The 14,783-nt window shown below is 47.0% G+C and overlaps 1 protein-coding gene across 1 annotated transcript in view; it reads right to left on the bottom strand.

Annotated features, from left to right (window-relative positions):
* Positions 1 to 4,118: 4,118 nt before the first annotated feature.
* LOC120743106 (rap guanine nucleotide exchange factor 1-like) overlaps positions 4,119 to 14,783 on the bottom strand; it is a 22,089-nt gene continuing 11,424 nt past the window's right edge. The window contains exons 8-23 of the mRNA XM_040046651.1: positions 12,374 to 12,496; positions 12,146 to 12,295; positions 11,787 to 12,010; positions 11,671 to 11,708; positions 11,218 to 11,335; positions 11,044 to 11,119; positions 10,590 to 10,674; positions 10,234 to 10,326; positions 9,279 to 9,467; positions 9,112 to 9,196; positions 8,707 to 8,801; positions 8,192 to 8,270; positions 7,837 to 7,938; positions 7,661 to 7,758; positions 7,074 to 7,214; positions 4,119 to 6,988 (exon numbers count right to left, since the gene is read on the bottom strand). Of these exons, the coding sequence (XP_039902585.1) occupies positions 6,853 to 6,988; positions 7,074 to 7,214; positions 7,661 to 7,758; positions 7,837 to 7,938; positions 8,192 to 8,270; positions 8,707 to 8,801; positions 9,112 to 9,196; positions 9,279 to 9,467; positions 10,234 to 10,326; positions 10,590 to 10,674; positions 11,044 to 11,119; positions 11,218 to 11,335; positions 11,671 to 11,708; positions 11,787 to 12,010; positions 12,146 to 12,295; positions 12,374 to 12,496 (1,832 nt within the window). The 3' untranslated portion in view covers positions 4,119 to 6,852. The remainder of the gene's footprint in view (positions 6,989 to 7,073; positions 7,215 to 7,660; positions 7,759 to 7,836; positions 7,939 to 8,191; positions 8,271 to 8,706; positions 8,802 to 9,111; positions 9,197 to 9,278; positions 9,468 to 10,233; positions 10,327 to 10,589; positions 10,675 to 11,043; positions 11,120 to 11,217; positions 11,336 to 11,670; positions 11,709 to 11,786; positions 12,011 to 12,145; positions 12,296 to 12,373; positions 12,497 to 14,783) is intronic.

Below are 14,783 nucleotides of genomic sequence, written 5' to 3'. Positions count from 1 at the left end.
CCGCCTTCTCAACTCAAACTGACCTATCACATAATCCTTCCAGAGAAAGAAAAACTTTCACAATCCATCACAAACATTATCACTCAGTTATCAGTAATGGAACATAAAGCGAACATGTCATACGTACACATACGCAACTTATGAGTGATTTCACACTTCTCTAATTTCTACACATGGTTGACCAATCACAGCCCTGCTCTTGCCAGCTCACATCCTATAAAACGGCTGCATTGACCTGAGTGACTTGAACCAATCATTTTGCTTTCACGTTGGTCCACAGAGGTGTGTTTCACACTCATGTTACAACATTTGAAAAACCTACTAAGGGGAGACGGGAGGAACTCGTGATAGTTCTGGCTCTTCTCAGGGAAGTTTTGACCTGCCAGCATCTTTGTGAGGGAAGTGGGTGAAGAGGCCGGCACATTGGTTTCTGCTAATTAGACGTTCTTGTAAAACGTCTAATTAGGCAGACTTGCAGGTCGTGTAACTCAAGGGTAGCTTCTCTGTGCTCTTACCAGCTCGTGTCACTTACCTAAGAATTACTCACAGCAGTTTTTACCAGTTTTGAAATCTTCATTCTATCCCCTTAAATTTAAAAAACATTGTCATCGTGTCTGCTTACAATAGAGAGCACGTATCAAAAAAGGAAAAATAACACTGTCCGTGGTTTAAAAAGTGAGTAGTCTGCCTCACCTGTGAACTCGGTCAGCTAGCGTAGTCAGGTGGCTGCGCTAACTTATTAGCTGAATGAAGTCAGTAAATTTGTTGTTTTTAGTCAAGTAGTTTTTCAAATGTTTAAAATGTTTGTGTAAAGTTTCAAAAAGAAATAGAAGCAAAACCAAAAATAATGAGTTAACTGTTGTGCATGACGTCACTGCAACAACCTGTGAGCAACTGATGAAAGACATTTTACTTTCACTGTTTTGTGTTTCTCACCTGAATCAGTCACACTAAAGACTAATATCTTTAATGTTTAAATTTTTCCCTGAAATCAAAACCTTCCAAAGATGACTTGACAAAATGAAATTATGCTTTTAAAGTAGCAGGTACTCAATATGGAAAATACTAGAAATGGTGAGTTGAACTGAAATAGAAGAAAATGTTAGATGAACTTTGTCAGTTAGTAGGACTGATTCTAAATTAAGTTACATTACTTATTTCTTTTAAGTACTTGCATTTTGTTTCAGGTCAGGTGACGGTGACTGTCCTGGTGACCGTAAGGGGGCGGGGCTTTATTCATGTTTGAATGCCTTTGAGACTCCGAACGTTTAATTTCAGTTTTTTTTTGCTGACTCTGCAGACTGTAATGGAGGCTCCGGCCAGCAGGGGGCAGCAGGTGGTTTTACCTGAAGTCATTACAGCTGAAGTTCTGTGTCTGTGAATGATGCATGCTGGGAAAACGGACCACGAGCCGCTGTGACATCGGCACAGGTGAGCGGGTGGGTGGGATTCTGGGACGTGCTCAGACTGAGGTGTGTCACATGACCCTGCTGCTCTACAGGGTCCACCTCACTCAGCTGAGAGCAGGAAATGAAGCAGGAGCCGGGGAGTCTGCTCGTCCTCAGTGTTTACATGAAACTAATAATACGATTGTCAATAATCAATGAGCCAATGTTTCTGACTCCTCTTAAATCTGACTTCTTTAAAGGGCCAGTTCACCCAAAAACACTAAAAACCTCCACCGTCAAATGTCGCTCTGTCTGGAAGTGATGTAATAAAAGGCTGACTGAAGCCCCTCCCACAGCAGTCTGTTCACAGAGGGGAGGGGCCGTGACAGGCAGGCCTCTCTTCTGTGGAACCAGCTTCCAGTTTGGATTCAGGAGACAGACACTACTTTTAAGATTAGTAAGTACCGTATTTACCGCACTATAAGGCCCACGTAAAATCCTTAAATCGACAGTGCGCCTTATAATCTGGTGCGCCTTATGTATGAAATTTGCTTTGTGCTTACTGACCTTGATTTTACGTGGTACACGATGCTCAAAAATCTGTCAAAAAAACCTTTTAGTGCCACTTTCTCGGAGCATTGCGGTTACCGTTGCAAGGAGCCTCGTGCAGTAATACGTACTGTGCTTCAACACAACATTACCGTGTTATGCTTACGAAGCGGATTTTAAACAATCAGTTATGCAGTAGAAAATGGAAATAGAGCAGCTGCGAGGCAATTCGGCATTAATAAGTCAGTGGTGCGCAAGTGGAGGAAGCACGAAGATGACCTAAAACAAGTAAAGAAGACCAAAAGGAGTTTCCGAGGGAACACGGCGCGATGGCAGAGGACAAAATTGAACAGTGGGTTATTGAACAGAGAACAGCAGGCAGAAGTGTCTCTACAGTCTCTGTTCGACTCAAGGCTACAGCGGCACGTGACATGCAGATCAAAGACTTTCGAGGGGGACCTTCTTGGTGCTTCCGTTTTATGAAAAGGCATAATCTCTCAATCTGCACAAGAACTACTGTCTCACAGCAACTGCCAAAGAAAAGTTGGCCATTTTCAGAACCTACTGCCAGAATGAGATCACTGGAAAGAAGATCCGGCCAGAACACATCACTAACATGGACGAGGTCCCCCTCACCTTTGACATCCCCGTGAACCATACTGTTGAGAAAACAGGCACCAGTACGATATCTATACGCACCGCAGGGAACGAGAAGTCATCCACCACTGTAGTTCTGGGCTGCCAAGCTAATGGCCAGAAACTACCACCCATGGTCATTTTCAAGAGGAAGACTTTGGCAAAAGAAAAGTTTCCGGCCGGCGTCATCGCGAAGGCTAACTCAAAGGGCTGGATGGACGAGGAGTAGATGAGCGAGTGGCTGAGGGAAGTTTATGTCAAGAGACCGGATGGCTTTTTCCACAAATCTCCGTCTCTTTTGATCTACGACTCCATGCGCGCCCATCTCACCGAGGCTGTCAAAACCCAAGTGAAGCAAACTAATTTGGAGCTTGCCGTCATTCCGGGTGGATTACCAAAGAACTCCAACCACTAGATATTGGTGTCAACAGGTCGTTCAAAGTTAAATTATGAGCTGCGTGGGAGCATTGGATGACAGAAGGCGAGCACACATTCACCAAGACAGGGAGGCCCGCTATCTGCCAATGGATCGTGGATGCTTGGGCTAAGATATCAGTCTCAAGTGTCGTCCGAGCTTTCAGGCTGGAATAATCACTGAACAGCTAAGTAACAGCAACGAGACTGATTCAGATAATGATGAGGGGGATCCGGGCATGCTTGATGCCGGAATTGCCCAGCTGTTTACCGTAACTCAGACACGGGAGGTGAAGAACTTGATGGAATTGTGGAAGTTAATGTACAGGAAAAAGTGAGTGTATTCTTCAATATTTAATGTGTTACAGCTTAACAGTGTTAAGAGTTACTGTGAATGAGCTTAATAAAGGCCGAGTTATCTGACTGTTTGTCTTAATGTGCCTTATAATCTGGTGCGCCTTATGGTGCAGAAAATACGGTGAGCAAAATTTATTTATATAGCACAATTCACAGAATAAAATCACAAAGTGCTTCACAATAAATCCAGAAATATAAATAAAATAATATAAAACAGTGAAAAGATTAAAAGCTTGTTTGTATAAAAATTTCTTCAACTGCTTTTTAAAGGAGTCAGTGGAGTGTGCACAGCGTAAAGACGACAGCCTCGGTGCCCGAGGAGCCCGATCCCCACACAGGGTTTGAACCCAGTGCGTGGGACCAACAGTGACCTCTGACCTGAAGACCCGAGTGCTCGGGATGAAGCACGAGGCTTCAGCAGCTCAGAGATACGCTGGGCAGCTTCAGCATGCAGAGCTCAAAAAGTTACGACAAAAGTTTTAAAATTAACTCTAAAATTTCCTGGCAACCAATGAAGAGAAGCCAAAACTGGAGTAATGTGTGACCTCTTGTTTGTGCCAGTTAAAAGTCTGTGCAGTCTGAAGGCGTTCCACAGCTGATTTGTTGAGACAAGTAAAAAGACCGTTATCATAACCCAAGATTAGGCTTCAAACTTTCCTTTTTGCTAAAGCATATAGTTAGGGCTGGACCAGGTGACCCTGAATCCTCCCTTAGTTATGCTGCAATAGGTGTAGGCTGCCGGGGATTCCCATGATGCACTGGGTGTTTCTTCTTCACTCTATGTGCTAACAGACCTCTCTGCGCTGAGTCATACTTGTTATTAATCTGTCTCTCTTCCACAGCATGTCTTCATCCCGTCTTCCTCCCTGAGCCTGACAAACAGCTCGTTTATTCAAACAGTAACTATGTTCGTAGCATCAGTGACGAGAGCGCAGCGTCCACGTGAGCATGCTTTCATCACACCGTTGTTTCCATCTCGTGACTTTGTTCATCATGCAGATTGATGTAGACTTATCTCATCAGTCTTTTTTCTGAAAGTTTGACCTCGGTGACCTTCAGTCCAGAGTCTTGGAGATGTTGTGGCGGTCAGTGTTCAGTGCCGCCGCCCGGCCGACCTCACCTGCAGCTCTCTGAGCCAAGAGGTGAGAGCCACTGCTGCAGACTCCACCCCCTGCTCGACCACGTGTCAATCAGATGAACCTGAGGTGTCGCAACGATTGCGGTGTGAAGAAATGTGAACTTTGACCTCTTGGGCCAGCTTCCAGGTGAATGAGGGTTTCTCGATCCTGCCCACGTCGGTATTTTGTCGTCTTGTGGAGGCGCTGATGATGAGCAGAATCTGATGCAGCTGTTTAATACGCCAACTGTTCATTTCTGTTAAAATTACATGTAAACAAAAAGTCTCCACAGTCCATGAAGTTAGCGCTGGACCACATCTTATAGGTGAATGTTTCATTAATCGGTGGCTCTAATCGGCGTTCGTTCAGCTCACCATTGATCAGTTGGTCATTCAGAGAATGGTCGGCAGGTCGGCGCTATAATAAGATTGTGTTATTTAAAGTGAACAGACGCACTGCTGCTGCTGGTTATATACACGGGCAAAATAAAAAAAGAATAAATAAAGAACATATTTATCAGTCATGTGTAATATTCATACAGGTGTGTCTGTATGATGCTTCCTGTTTCCTGTACAGGTGTGTTTGATGTGGGACGATGAACGGCGTCTCCGTGGCTGTGAGTTGGAAACAGATCATGTGACCAGCTGTGACACCCCCACAGTGTTCATTACTGTGTGAGCTGGTGATTTTCCATATTCATGTATGTTTAGAGAAATCATTTTGTAGCCTTAGAGCTCTGTGATCTGACACTCAGGTGGGCTGGTTGGTGTCCTGGCCTCAGTGGGACATTAAACTCTCACTTTGAGGGATGAAGGTCGGGACGTTTTAGCATCGCTGCTCAGGTGTTGGAGGGTAAATTGGCTGCTGAGGATGTGGAGCTCAGGTGAGCTCAGACTGACGATGATGATGGAGGATGTGTGATCTGTAGCAGCAGGTCTGGACGTCTGTAGAAAGCACGACTGAATCTTCTCTAAAAGCAGCTGAAACTGTCACGCATTACAAACACGTCAGCATGCAGCTGCAAGCTGATGTTCTTCAGACACCATGAACCATCATCACAAGTTCATGGATCGCCTTCATGCTCCACCTCAGTCCAGCAACAGGATCTCACCTCCTTCATCATCATCCGTCCATGATGGTGGTGGCATAGCTCAGGAGGTGGAGCACGTCATCTGCTAATCATAGGGATGATGGTTTGATCCCTGGCTGCTCCAGTCAGCGTGCCAAGATACTGAAGGTTGTTCTCGATGCGTTCATCGAAGCGTGACCGTTAAGGCGCTTTCACACAGGACGCAGCGCTGTGCTCTCAAACACATTCGTCTCTACTGTTTGCCCCCCGCAATAACGGTTTACCGCTACGCCGAGCAAAGCACCAAGCACGCCAGCGGAGTACTCGCGCATGCCGCAGACTTGAACTTTGACCCCTGCATGCTGTGACGTACCTTCACGTGGCCAATAGAAACAAAGCCTTCAGTTCAACCACACGGTGTGTGTCTGAGGTCGATGAACTGATACAGGTTTACGTGCATCTGTGGGGACCTCCAGAGCCTCCTTATAAATAAAACTGAATTAAAAAGTAGAGGACCACATGAGAACCAGTCCAGTTACCCTCAGAGCCCAGACCCACAGACACCCTCAGAACCCAGACCCACAGACCCACAGTTACCCTCAGAGTCCAGACCCACAGACCCACAGTTACCCTCAGAGTCCAGACCCACAGACACCCTCAGAGCCCAGACCCACAGACCCACAGTTACCCTCAGAGTCCAGACCCACAGACCCACAGTTACCCTCGGACACCTGAAGGACCGAGCGTGATGTGTTTAAATACAGATCAGAAAACGGTGCTAGAAAAACATCTAAAACAATCGGACCCTCGTCCCTTAAAAGGAGCTGAAATTTTGCATCATTCCTACTAAGCAGGGAATCTTTCCACTGGAATTCCCGAGATGGTCAGGTGGGATCAGCTTTAATGATTAACTAATTTTTGTGGCCTTGAAGACACGGTGCTGAGGTGAGGTTTCCACCATCAGGTAAGGGCAGGTGAGTTGACTGGCAGGTCAGCAGTGATGTTTCATGGATGTTTGGATGCAGTTTTTCTTCCTTCAGCAAAATCTGGAAGTCTCTGATCCATCTGTGGGTGCCGGACCTGAATCTGAATATGTTTCTGTTAACAGGAGCGAGGGAGGGAAACCTCTGCCTGCAAATAGCAAAGGTCCGGTAGTAAAATGTCTGCAGGTTTTACCCTGCATGTGTCTGTGCCAGTAATGTCACGCTCTCGGGCCTCGCCCCCCGGTTTGGCACCGGTTCAGTTCTCTGTGTTACAGCATGTTAGCATCAGAACAGGTGCAGCCGATTAGCTGCGTGACCCTCTGCGCCTTCACCAAAGCTCATCTCTGATTGGCTCGAGGAGTGTTCTTTGGGCGGATCTTGAGAGAGAGCTCCCACAGCGCCTCCTCAGCCAGGTGATCGCTGAAGTCGTTAAAGAAGGAAATGATGTCATCATCGGGCAGCAGAGAGTAGCTCCTGCAGAGAGAAACAGCTTCAGCATACAACAATACAACCACGAGGTACTCCTAATGATTGAGGAACTGCTCTGTAGGTAACTGACACTTGCTGGTAGCTCCTCAGGGTGTCCAGGATGTTAAACTGCTGCCAGCGTTTGGAGAAGTTAACCTTTGAACCCTGTGATGTCATCAAAGTGTCGGGATTCCCAAGGTGGACAAAAGTCAAGTCCTGCAGAATCAAACCCCTGAGAGAGAGAGAGAGAGACGGCAGACAAAGCATCAGCCTTCAGACCTGAAACATGAAGCTGCAGTTCCTCTGACGTCCAGCAGAGGCAGCAGTGAGGCAGTCCCCATAGACTCCAATGTTAAAACTTTACAGCAGAAACAAACATGTTTACAGCCAGATACACAAACTGTTTGGTCTGTGGATAGTTTCCTCCTTCATAACGCCTGCTTACATTGTATTGTTAGGGGCGTGGCCTCTTTGACTGACAGGTGAATGGTGACACAGGTGGCTGTAGCTGCCAGCCAGGCTAAACCTCAGCCAATTGGAGATCCTGAACTGGACCTCTGGACTGTGTTTGTGCTGTTGGAGCCTTTTATCTGAGCAATAATGTGGCTGCTGTGAGGTTGATCACATAGACACGTTCTACATTAGGGTTACTGCCCAACAGGTAGGGTATTTACGTACAGGTAGGGTATACAGGGAGGCTCCACTTCAGCCAGAGCTGCTCTGTAGGCTCTGAAAGAGGATGAACTGTCGATCAAGGTGCTGAACTCCTCCAGAGCCTGAAGCCAAACAGACATAAAACACTGTTAATGCACTAAGGCGAACCGATGAAATAATCCCAATGAACTCGGTCTGACCTCTGAGGTGCTTTTCTGCCAGTCCAGGCGTCGCAGAGGGGCGGAGTCCAGCGCTGACAGGATTGACAGGTACGAGTTAAAGTTATTGAGCTTCCTCAGGTGCTGCAGGAAAAAAGAACATGTGCAGTTTGACAAGATGACATGACAACAGACCACAGTCTGGAACCACAAATGGACACACAGATTTTGTAATGATGCAGTGAGTTTGTAAAAATAAATCTTTTTATTCCAGTTTGTCAGTCTAATAAGTTCTGGTGTAGCTGCTGTCCTCCCCGACTGGAGGGCCAAGACTGAAACCAGCTTTGAATACAAATGAAGAGACAAAAGGACTTTTTCTACTGCGGACTCTAACGACCTTCATGATCTTCAGGAACTTCAGCAGCAGCCTCTCTCTGTCGTGAGGTTTGTCCTGAAGGATGATGACAGAACGAACCCTGAAATCACAAAAAGAAGGTTCATTAGTTTCAGAAGCTTCTCCTTCTGTGTCTGTCCCGTCCCTGCTCCTGTCTGTTTGCACTGACATAACTCGAAAGTAAAACAAATGAATAATAAAGGTCAAACAAACTATGACAACCAGTATGGCACAAACCGTAATGAACCACCTGGGAAAGTAAATGTGTCGGGCATTTCTCTTGCCTTCAGACAGTAATTGTGATTGCTACAGTGCCAGTTTCAGAAAGCCGATTGTGATTATGGCATAAAAGAATAACATCAAGAATAACATCATAAAGGCATTTTCTGAGGGGTCTGTGGGCTTTTGATGCTCTTTCTCCAGCACGATTCTGATGGAAACAATAACCTGATGGAGTCACAGATTGTGTTTCTTTGACGAAGGAAGTTGTGTATCTGCCGGTTGTGTTGATGTTTTACCAGAAGGAGACGTTGTTGAAGTGTTGAGTGAACTCTGTCAGGTTGGGACTCTTCTCCTCATTCTGCTCCTTTGACCACAGCAACACCTCTGGAAGCTGGACAGGTGAGAAGAACCAACTGTCATCCCAGTGCACCAAACCTGCAGGCTCCGGCAGGCTGATGAAATAAACTAAATCATGTAAACACAGAAAAGGTTTTTCTGTGGCAGCAGATCGTGATGCAGCCACACTGCAAACCAAGAGGTACTGCTGCACGTGCTGGTGGAAAACTCAACGAGGAGACAGCTCTTTGTGCCCCAAAGCATCATTTACCTGTTTACCATAAACCAGGTATGAATACTTTGTGTTCTCAAGCAGGTTCATGAGAACAGCTGGAGAACCAGGCGTGAGAGAGGCGGGTCTGTACCTCAATCTTTGTGAAGAGTTCAGCATCCAGCAGAGTCAGCTGTTCAGCTAAATCCTGACTCCTGAAGTCCAGCAGAGTTCCCGGCCTGAGGCAGAGGGGACAGAAACATTCAAACTTGACCAATGACAGCTCAGCATGCTTTCAACCTGTCAGGTGTGAAGGCTTACCTGGCAGCCACACCCTTGGCAGCAAGTGGACGGAGTGACTGAGGTGAGCCAATTAGCTTCCACCTCTTCTCCATCTTTGACAGGATGTTGGAGCGCAGCTGGTGGGCCGGTCCCAGCTCTCCACCAATCAGAAGGCTGAACACCAAGTCCATCAGTAGCAGAAGCACATCAGAGTCGAGCTCTATCGCGCTGCACACACAGTATTCACACTGATGACACACGGCCAAAAGTATGTGGACAGCTGATCTTATTCGATAGATTTGAAAACATCAAGTGTGGCATTAAAAAGTGTCCCGTGGCCCACATGGTTTCTTATCAGCCAATCAACTTGGCTTTAGAGATAGTGTCTGTCTCCTGAATCCAAACTGGAAGCTGGTTCCACAGAAGAGGGGCCTGAAAACTGAAGGCTCTGCCTCCCATTCTACTTTTAAATACTCTAGGAACAACAAGTAGGCCTGCAGAGCGAGAGCGAAGTGCTCTAATAGGGTGATATGGTACTACAAGGTCATTAAGATAAGATGGGGCCTGATTATTTAAGACCTTGTATGTGAGGAGCAGGATTTTGAATTCTGGATTTAACAGGAAGCCAATGAAGGAGAAATCTGCTCTCTTTCTAGTCCCTGTCAGGACTCTTGCTGCAGCATTTTGGATTAGCTGAAGGCACAGAGGCCTTTATGTGAGGTTAAAATCACGTTTAAAAACTGCTCATAAGTCTATCAGAAACAGGAGATCTTACCTTTGTTTCTAATGCTTTTATTCATAAATCCTAACTCACACTTCCAGGTAATAAGCAGGAGTCCATGTGAGCGCCTACATAAGTCTGGCTTTCCTGCCGACGTGTGAACATGAGAGATGGTCTCCTTTAATCACAGCCAAGGTTCAGAGGTCTCTGCACTCTGTCTTAATGAAGAACACCACTGCATACAGTGTGTGAAGATCTGTGTGTATTTCTCACCATAGTTCGTCCACCACGCCCACCAGCAGGTGGAACGTGTTTTTGGCAGCTGTCAGGTCTGCATGTTCCCGTCTGCCACACAGGTGTCTGTACGTGTTGGCAGTTAAAGAGTAAACAGAGTGTGGACGAACAGACAGATAATCACGGGGACTGTGTGAAAACACGTGAACAACGATGAACAACTAGCACAGAGCTGGTTCTGTCCAGCCTCCACTCACAGCAGTGTGAGAGAAACAATACTTCAGAGCAGCAGCCGTTTGTTTTAATAGCACCGTGTGCTTCTTCTTAACGCTGTCCTGTTGCTGAAGCTACAAGCAAAGCCGGTGGGCCCAGCCTCAAAGTGTGTTTGAGGATATCTGTGCTGGAGTTTGCTGATGACATCGTTTGGACTGATGAAGCTCCTGTAGGTGCAGAGGAAAGCGTCACGGTACAGGTCCTGGTCTGCAAACACACATTCACACAGATCTGATCAGCTAACATAGAAACACTCTGAGTGAAGCTGAAAAATAGTTCATGCGTTAGTTCTTTACTTCTAAGCTGGACTGTTGTAAACCCCAAAGCTCCCGAATAAAGTTTCTGCAGCTGCGCTTCCTTCTGAGCTGCGTCAGCTCGTCACAGCATTAAAGAAGAGGAGATCACCTGCTGCCTCTGATGTCATTTTTGGACTGTTTCCTGTTAGTTGCGGGCTGTAAATGATGTGCTCGTGCTCATGTGTTTGTTGGATCTGATGATCTGTGGAGCGTCTGCACAGGTATGACACAGGTGGTGTCTCACATATGATTCTCCAGCCAGGTGTCTACCAACACTCACCTCTGCTGCTGGTCCCTGTAGCATAGACCAATAGGACATCAGGTGAGGCCGCCTTTACATCAGGCCCCTCCTCCTCCTGAGACACAGGTCAAAGGTCAGCAAACAGGTTAAGTGAAAGATTTAAAGTGTGTGTGTGTGTGTGTGGGGGGGGGGTGGCAAAGGGCAAAGCAGCACCTCAGACTTCATGGTGATTCTGCAGCGAATCTTCTTCTTGTCAGTCAGTAACACCTCCTCCTGCTCCTCCGTGCTGCTTCTCCTGTCACGCTCCGCCCCCTGCTGGACGCTCTGGGAACTGCAGGACAGACAGAACGCCCTGAGGGAGTGTGCCGGTGTGTGTGTGTGTGTGTGCATGCGTGTGTGTGTTCATGCGTGTGTGTGTGCGTGTGTGTGTGTGTGTGCGTGTGCGTGTGTGCGCGTGTGTGTGTGTGCGTGTGTGTGTGCGTGTGTGTGTGCGTGCGTGTGTGTGTGTGTGTGCATGCGTGTGTGTGTGCATGCGTGTGTGTGTGTGCGTGTGTGTGTGTGTGTGCATGCGTGTGTGTGTGTGCGTGTGTGTGTGCGTGTGTGTGTGTGTGTGTGCGTGTGTGTGTGTGTGTGTGCGTGCGTGCGTGTGTGTGTGTGGCCTCTCACCTGTCTCCGCCCTCTTCAGCCGGCCTGTCAGCTGAGTCCTGGCAATGTTAGAAACAAGAAAACTTTGGTGACGACATAAAGTCAAAACCATCCAAACATTTTCAGACCTCGCTGACCTGCTGCTTCTTCTTCGGTGGTAGAATCGGAGCAGGAACCAGCTCAGGTGAGGGAGTGAAGTCTGCGTCCAGCTGTGTGTCCAGATGTGCGTGAGAGAGCTGGTAGGAGGTGTCGAGCTCTCGATGTCGGCTGTTGTATCTCTGACTGAAACCTGGAGGCCTCTGATAGAACATGAGGGGGGACTGATCGCTGTAGGACGAACAGAACTGAAGGTACTCGTGGACTGCAGACAGACAGGTAAGAGACAGGTGAGACACACAGAAGAGAGACAGACGAATGAGAGACAGGTGAGACAGGCAGGTGAGAGAGGCAGTTGAATGGATTTTCCAGTCATACTGTTCTCTCCCTGTTCACTCACTGTGTCGTTTCTTCTCAGGGAGGGGAGGGGGTGTCTTGCTGGGGGACAAAGGGGAGGAGACAGGTTCATCTGGGCCTGTGCTGTCATCACACTGGTCCTCAGGGGCAGAACCGAACCCAAAGCACGGCTGAGTCTGGGAGCTTGTGTTACCTGAAGTTCACAGACAGACAGCAAGTCAGGCTGACGGACAGAGAGGGGGACAGACAAGTCACTCAGGTGTGTCCTCACCTGTTGTGCTGCATCGCCTCTTCTCCGGCAGGGCAGGAGGGAGACAGGAGGAACCAGGGAGAGGGGGGAGCGTCTCTGAGGAGGACTGATCTGTGTCGAGGAAGGCATAGTCTGGATCGTCCTCTGAAGACAAGAAACAGAAAGTCAGAACATCCACAACCACCTCTCCATTCTGATTGGCCGAGCTGTGTGGTGGCTGCGATTGTTTGGAGACAATCGCAGCCACTCTCAGACAGACTGGTGAGAGCAGATGACTGATTTATAAACAGATTGAACAGGCTGTTTATAAATCAGTCATCGGAGTCAGGCTGCTCTGATGAGCTGCAGCAGGGACTCCGCTCCGCTGGTTGGGGTTATGTCCCTATAAAAAGCGAGGTTGCTGTGCGCCTGGGTCATTTTGGCTGTCCCGCATCAGCTACGTCACTATTTGTAGACGGAATTTCAGTTTCAGATCTCTGAGGTCTGAGTGTAAGACGTTAATGTGAGTTTCTGTGTCTGCACACGGCAACAGATTGCCATTTTGCACACTCATCACCCATAATCACAGCATTATGACAGATGCATGCATACTTGGAGACTTGACTCCTTTCAGTTGCAGACTGGCAGCAGATTGACTGAACCGCACTTTTATTGCTGTCTTCATGCACCAAAGTCACTCTGAGCTGACTGACTGAGCCACTCAAAGGCAACTTCACTGCAACTTCACTGCAACTTCACTGCCCGCGCTCACTGTAATTTTGGTCATCTCGTTGTCTCTATGCAGTGTGACTGTAGCGTAACCCTCTGTACTCATTTTGTGCACACGGAGACGAATCAGCACATACACAAACAGTATCACCCCAAACCCCACACTTCCCACACAGCTCACCAATCTGAGCCACAGTCCGAGTCACCCACATCACTCAGGACACTGAGAGTCTTTCTATTGTTTCAGACATTTCCTGCTGATTTTAGGTGTATATTTTATTTCGGCACAGTCGGCGTGGAGCGTTGTACATGTACAATGACAGTAAAGGGCTTTTCTATTTTATTCTATGAGATGAAAAGATATGTTCATGGACAATCAAAAGAACTGAAATGTTAAAAGTGGTGACTGTTTGATGAAAGTGCCCTGACTGCCTTGGGTCTAAAACAACTTCAAGCTCATTGATGTTTGTTTTTTTAAATGTTTAGTCTGTGTGTGTTTCATCAGCTGCAGGCGTGGGCAGCGTGCAGCTCGCTGATTTATTTTACATCTATTCTGTAAAGACAAGGACAGAACAGTTAATAGGATACTGGGGACATGTAGATAACACGCAAGACGCATCACAGTGATGTGATGTCATTCCATTCTTTCTCTTCAGGCGCAACAAGAGAAGAAGAAGAAATACGTGAGAGACTTCCTCTGCAGGTGACTGGCTGTGTCCCAATCCAGCGACCGCACGCTCCGGAGTACGCATTTTGAGACCTATGACGTCACAGCAACGCGACGACGGCTGTCCCACTCTGAAGTGTTCTCCAAATGCACCGTCAATTTCCCCAAATTTGAAGTGTGGTCCGGTGTAGACTTCGTGGTCCCATATATCCCACAATTCATAGCACGGCGGTGGATGTGGATAATTTTGCAGAAGTGCAGCGGCCGAACAGTAAACTGTTAAAAGTAAGTACTGAATATTATGTCACTTATTTATGTGCGAATGTTTAATAACGAAGAACATTAAAACATTCCTGTTGGCCACATGTCGGCAAAGTTATGTGACGTTAGTGACGTTTGTGCTAACTTGGTTTTAAAGCCTTTACTTTATAATATGCGCCGTTCAATAGTCGACCATAATCTTACAGAGATGTGATGATTTTGTGGATAATTAAAGTCAGTCATATATCCACAAACACAACAAGCTGAAAGTCAGTGATGCTGCTCGGTTTGCAGTCCTGAACATCACGGCACAAGCAGGATTCACTGCACTGTTAATGTTAGCTGTGTTATATTGCTGCCTCTGTTCGGTGGTGTCGAGCCAAACGGACTTTAACGTGTGTTTGAACGAGCTGACGGTTCACTCGTTAAGCTGAAAGAAAGATGCTTTAATCACAGCAGTCACACATGTGTCCACTGCACCATCTGGAACTCTTCTTGTTTACACTCGTAATAACACAAACACTAAATCCTCCTGTTTGTAGCAGTGTGTACACCTGAGACTGCCACCTGTCTGTCTGTCCTGCACTCTCTCTCTGTTTCTTTCTCTCTGATTGTGGAATAAAAGTATGAACATGTGTTTATAAGTTACACTTGTGTTTGAATCCTGCAGCTTATCACACATTTGATTTCCATGTGTGACGACTGCAAGTGTCCAGAGTGAGGACAGACTGAGGGACCCACTGCTGCACATCATCTGTGAGGCTTTGCAGCCCTGATGATCCACCAGGACAAACT

Source organism: Simochromis diagramma, unplaced genomic scaffold, assembly GCF_900408965.1.
Source record: "Simochromis diagramma unplaced genomic scaffold, fSimDia1.1 OVJJ01000038.1, whole genome shotgun sequence".
In the NCBI taxonomy this organism is placed as follows: domain Eukaryota; kingdom Metazoa; phylum Chordata; class Actinopteri; order Cichliformes; family Cichlidae; genus Simochromis; species Simochromis diagramma.
The sequence above is the reverse complement of the archived record's forward strand: the minus strand, read 5'-3'. Positions and strand labels throughout refer to the sequence as shown.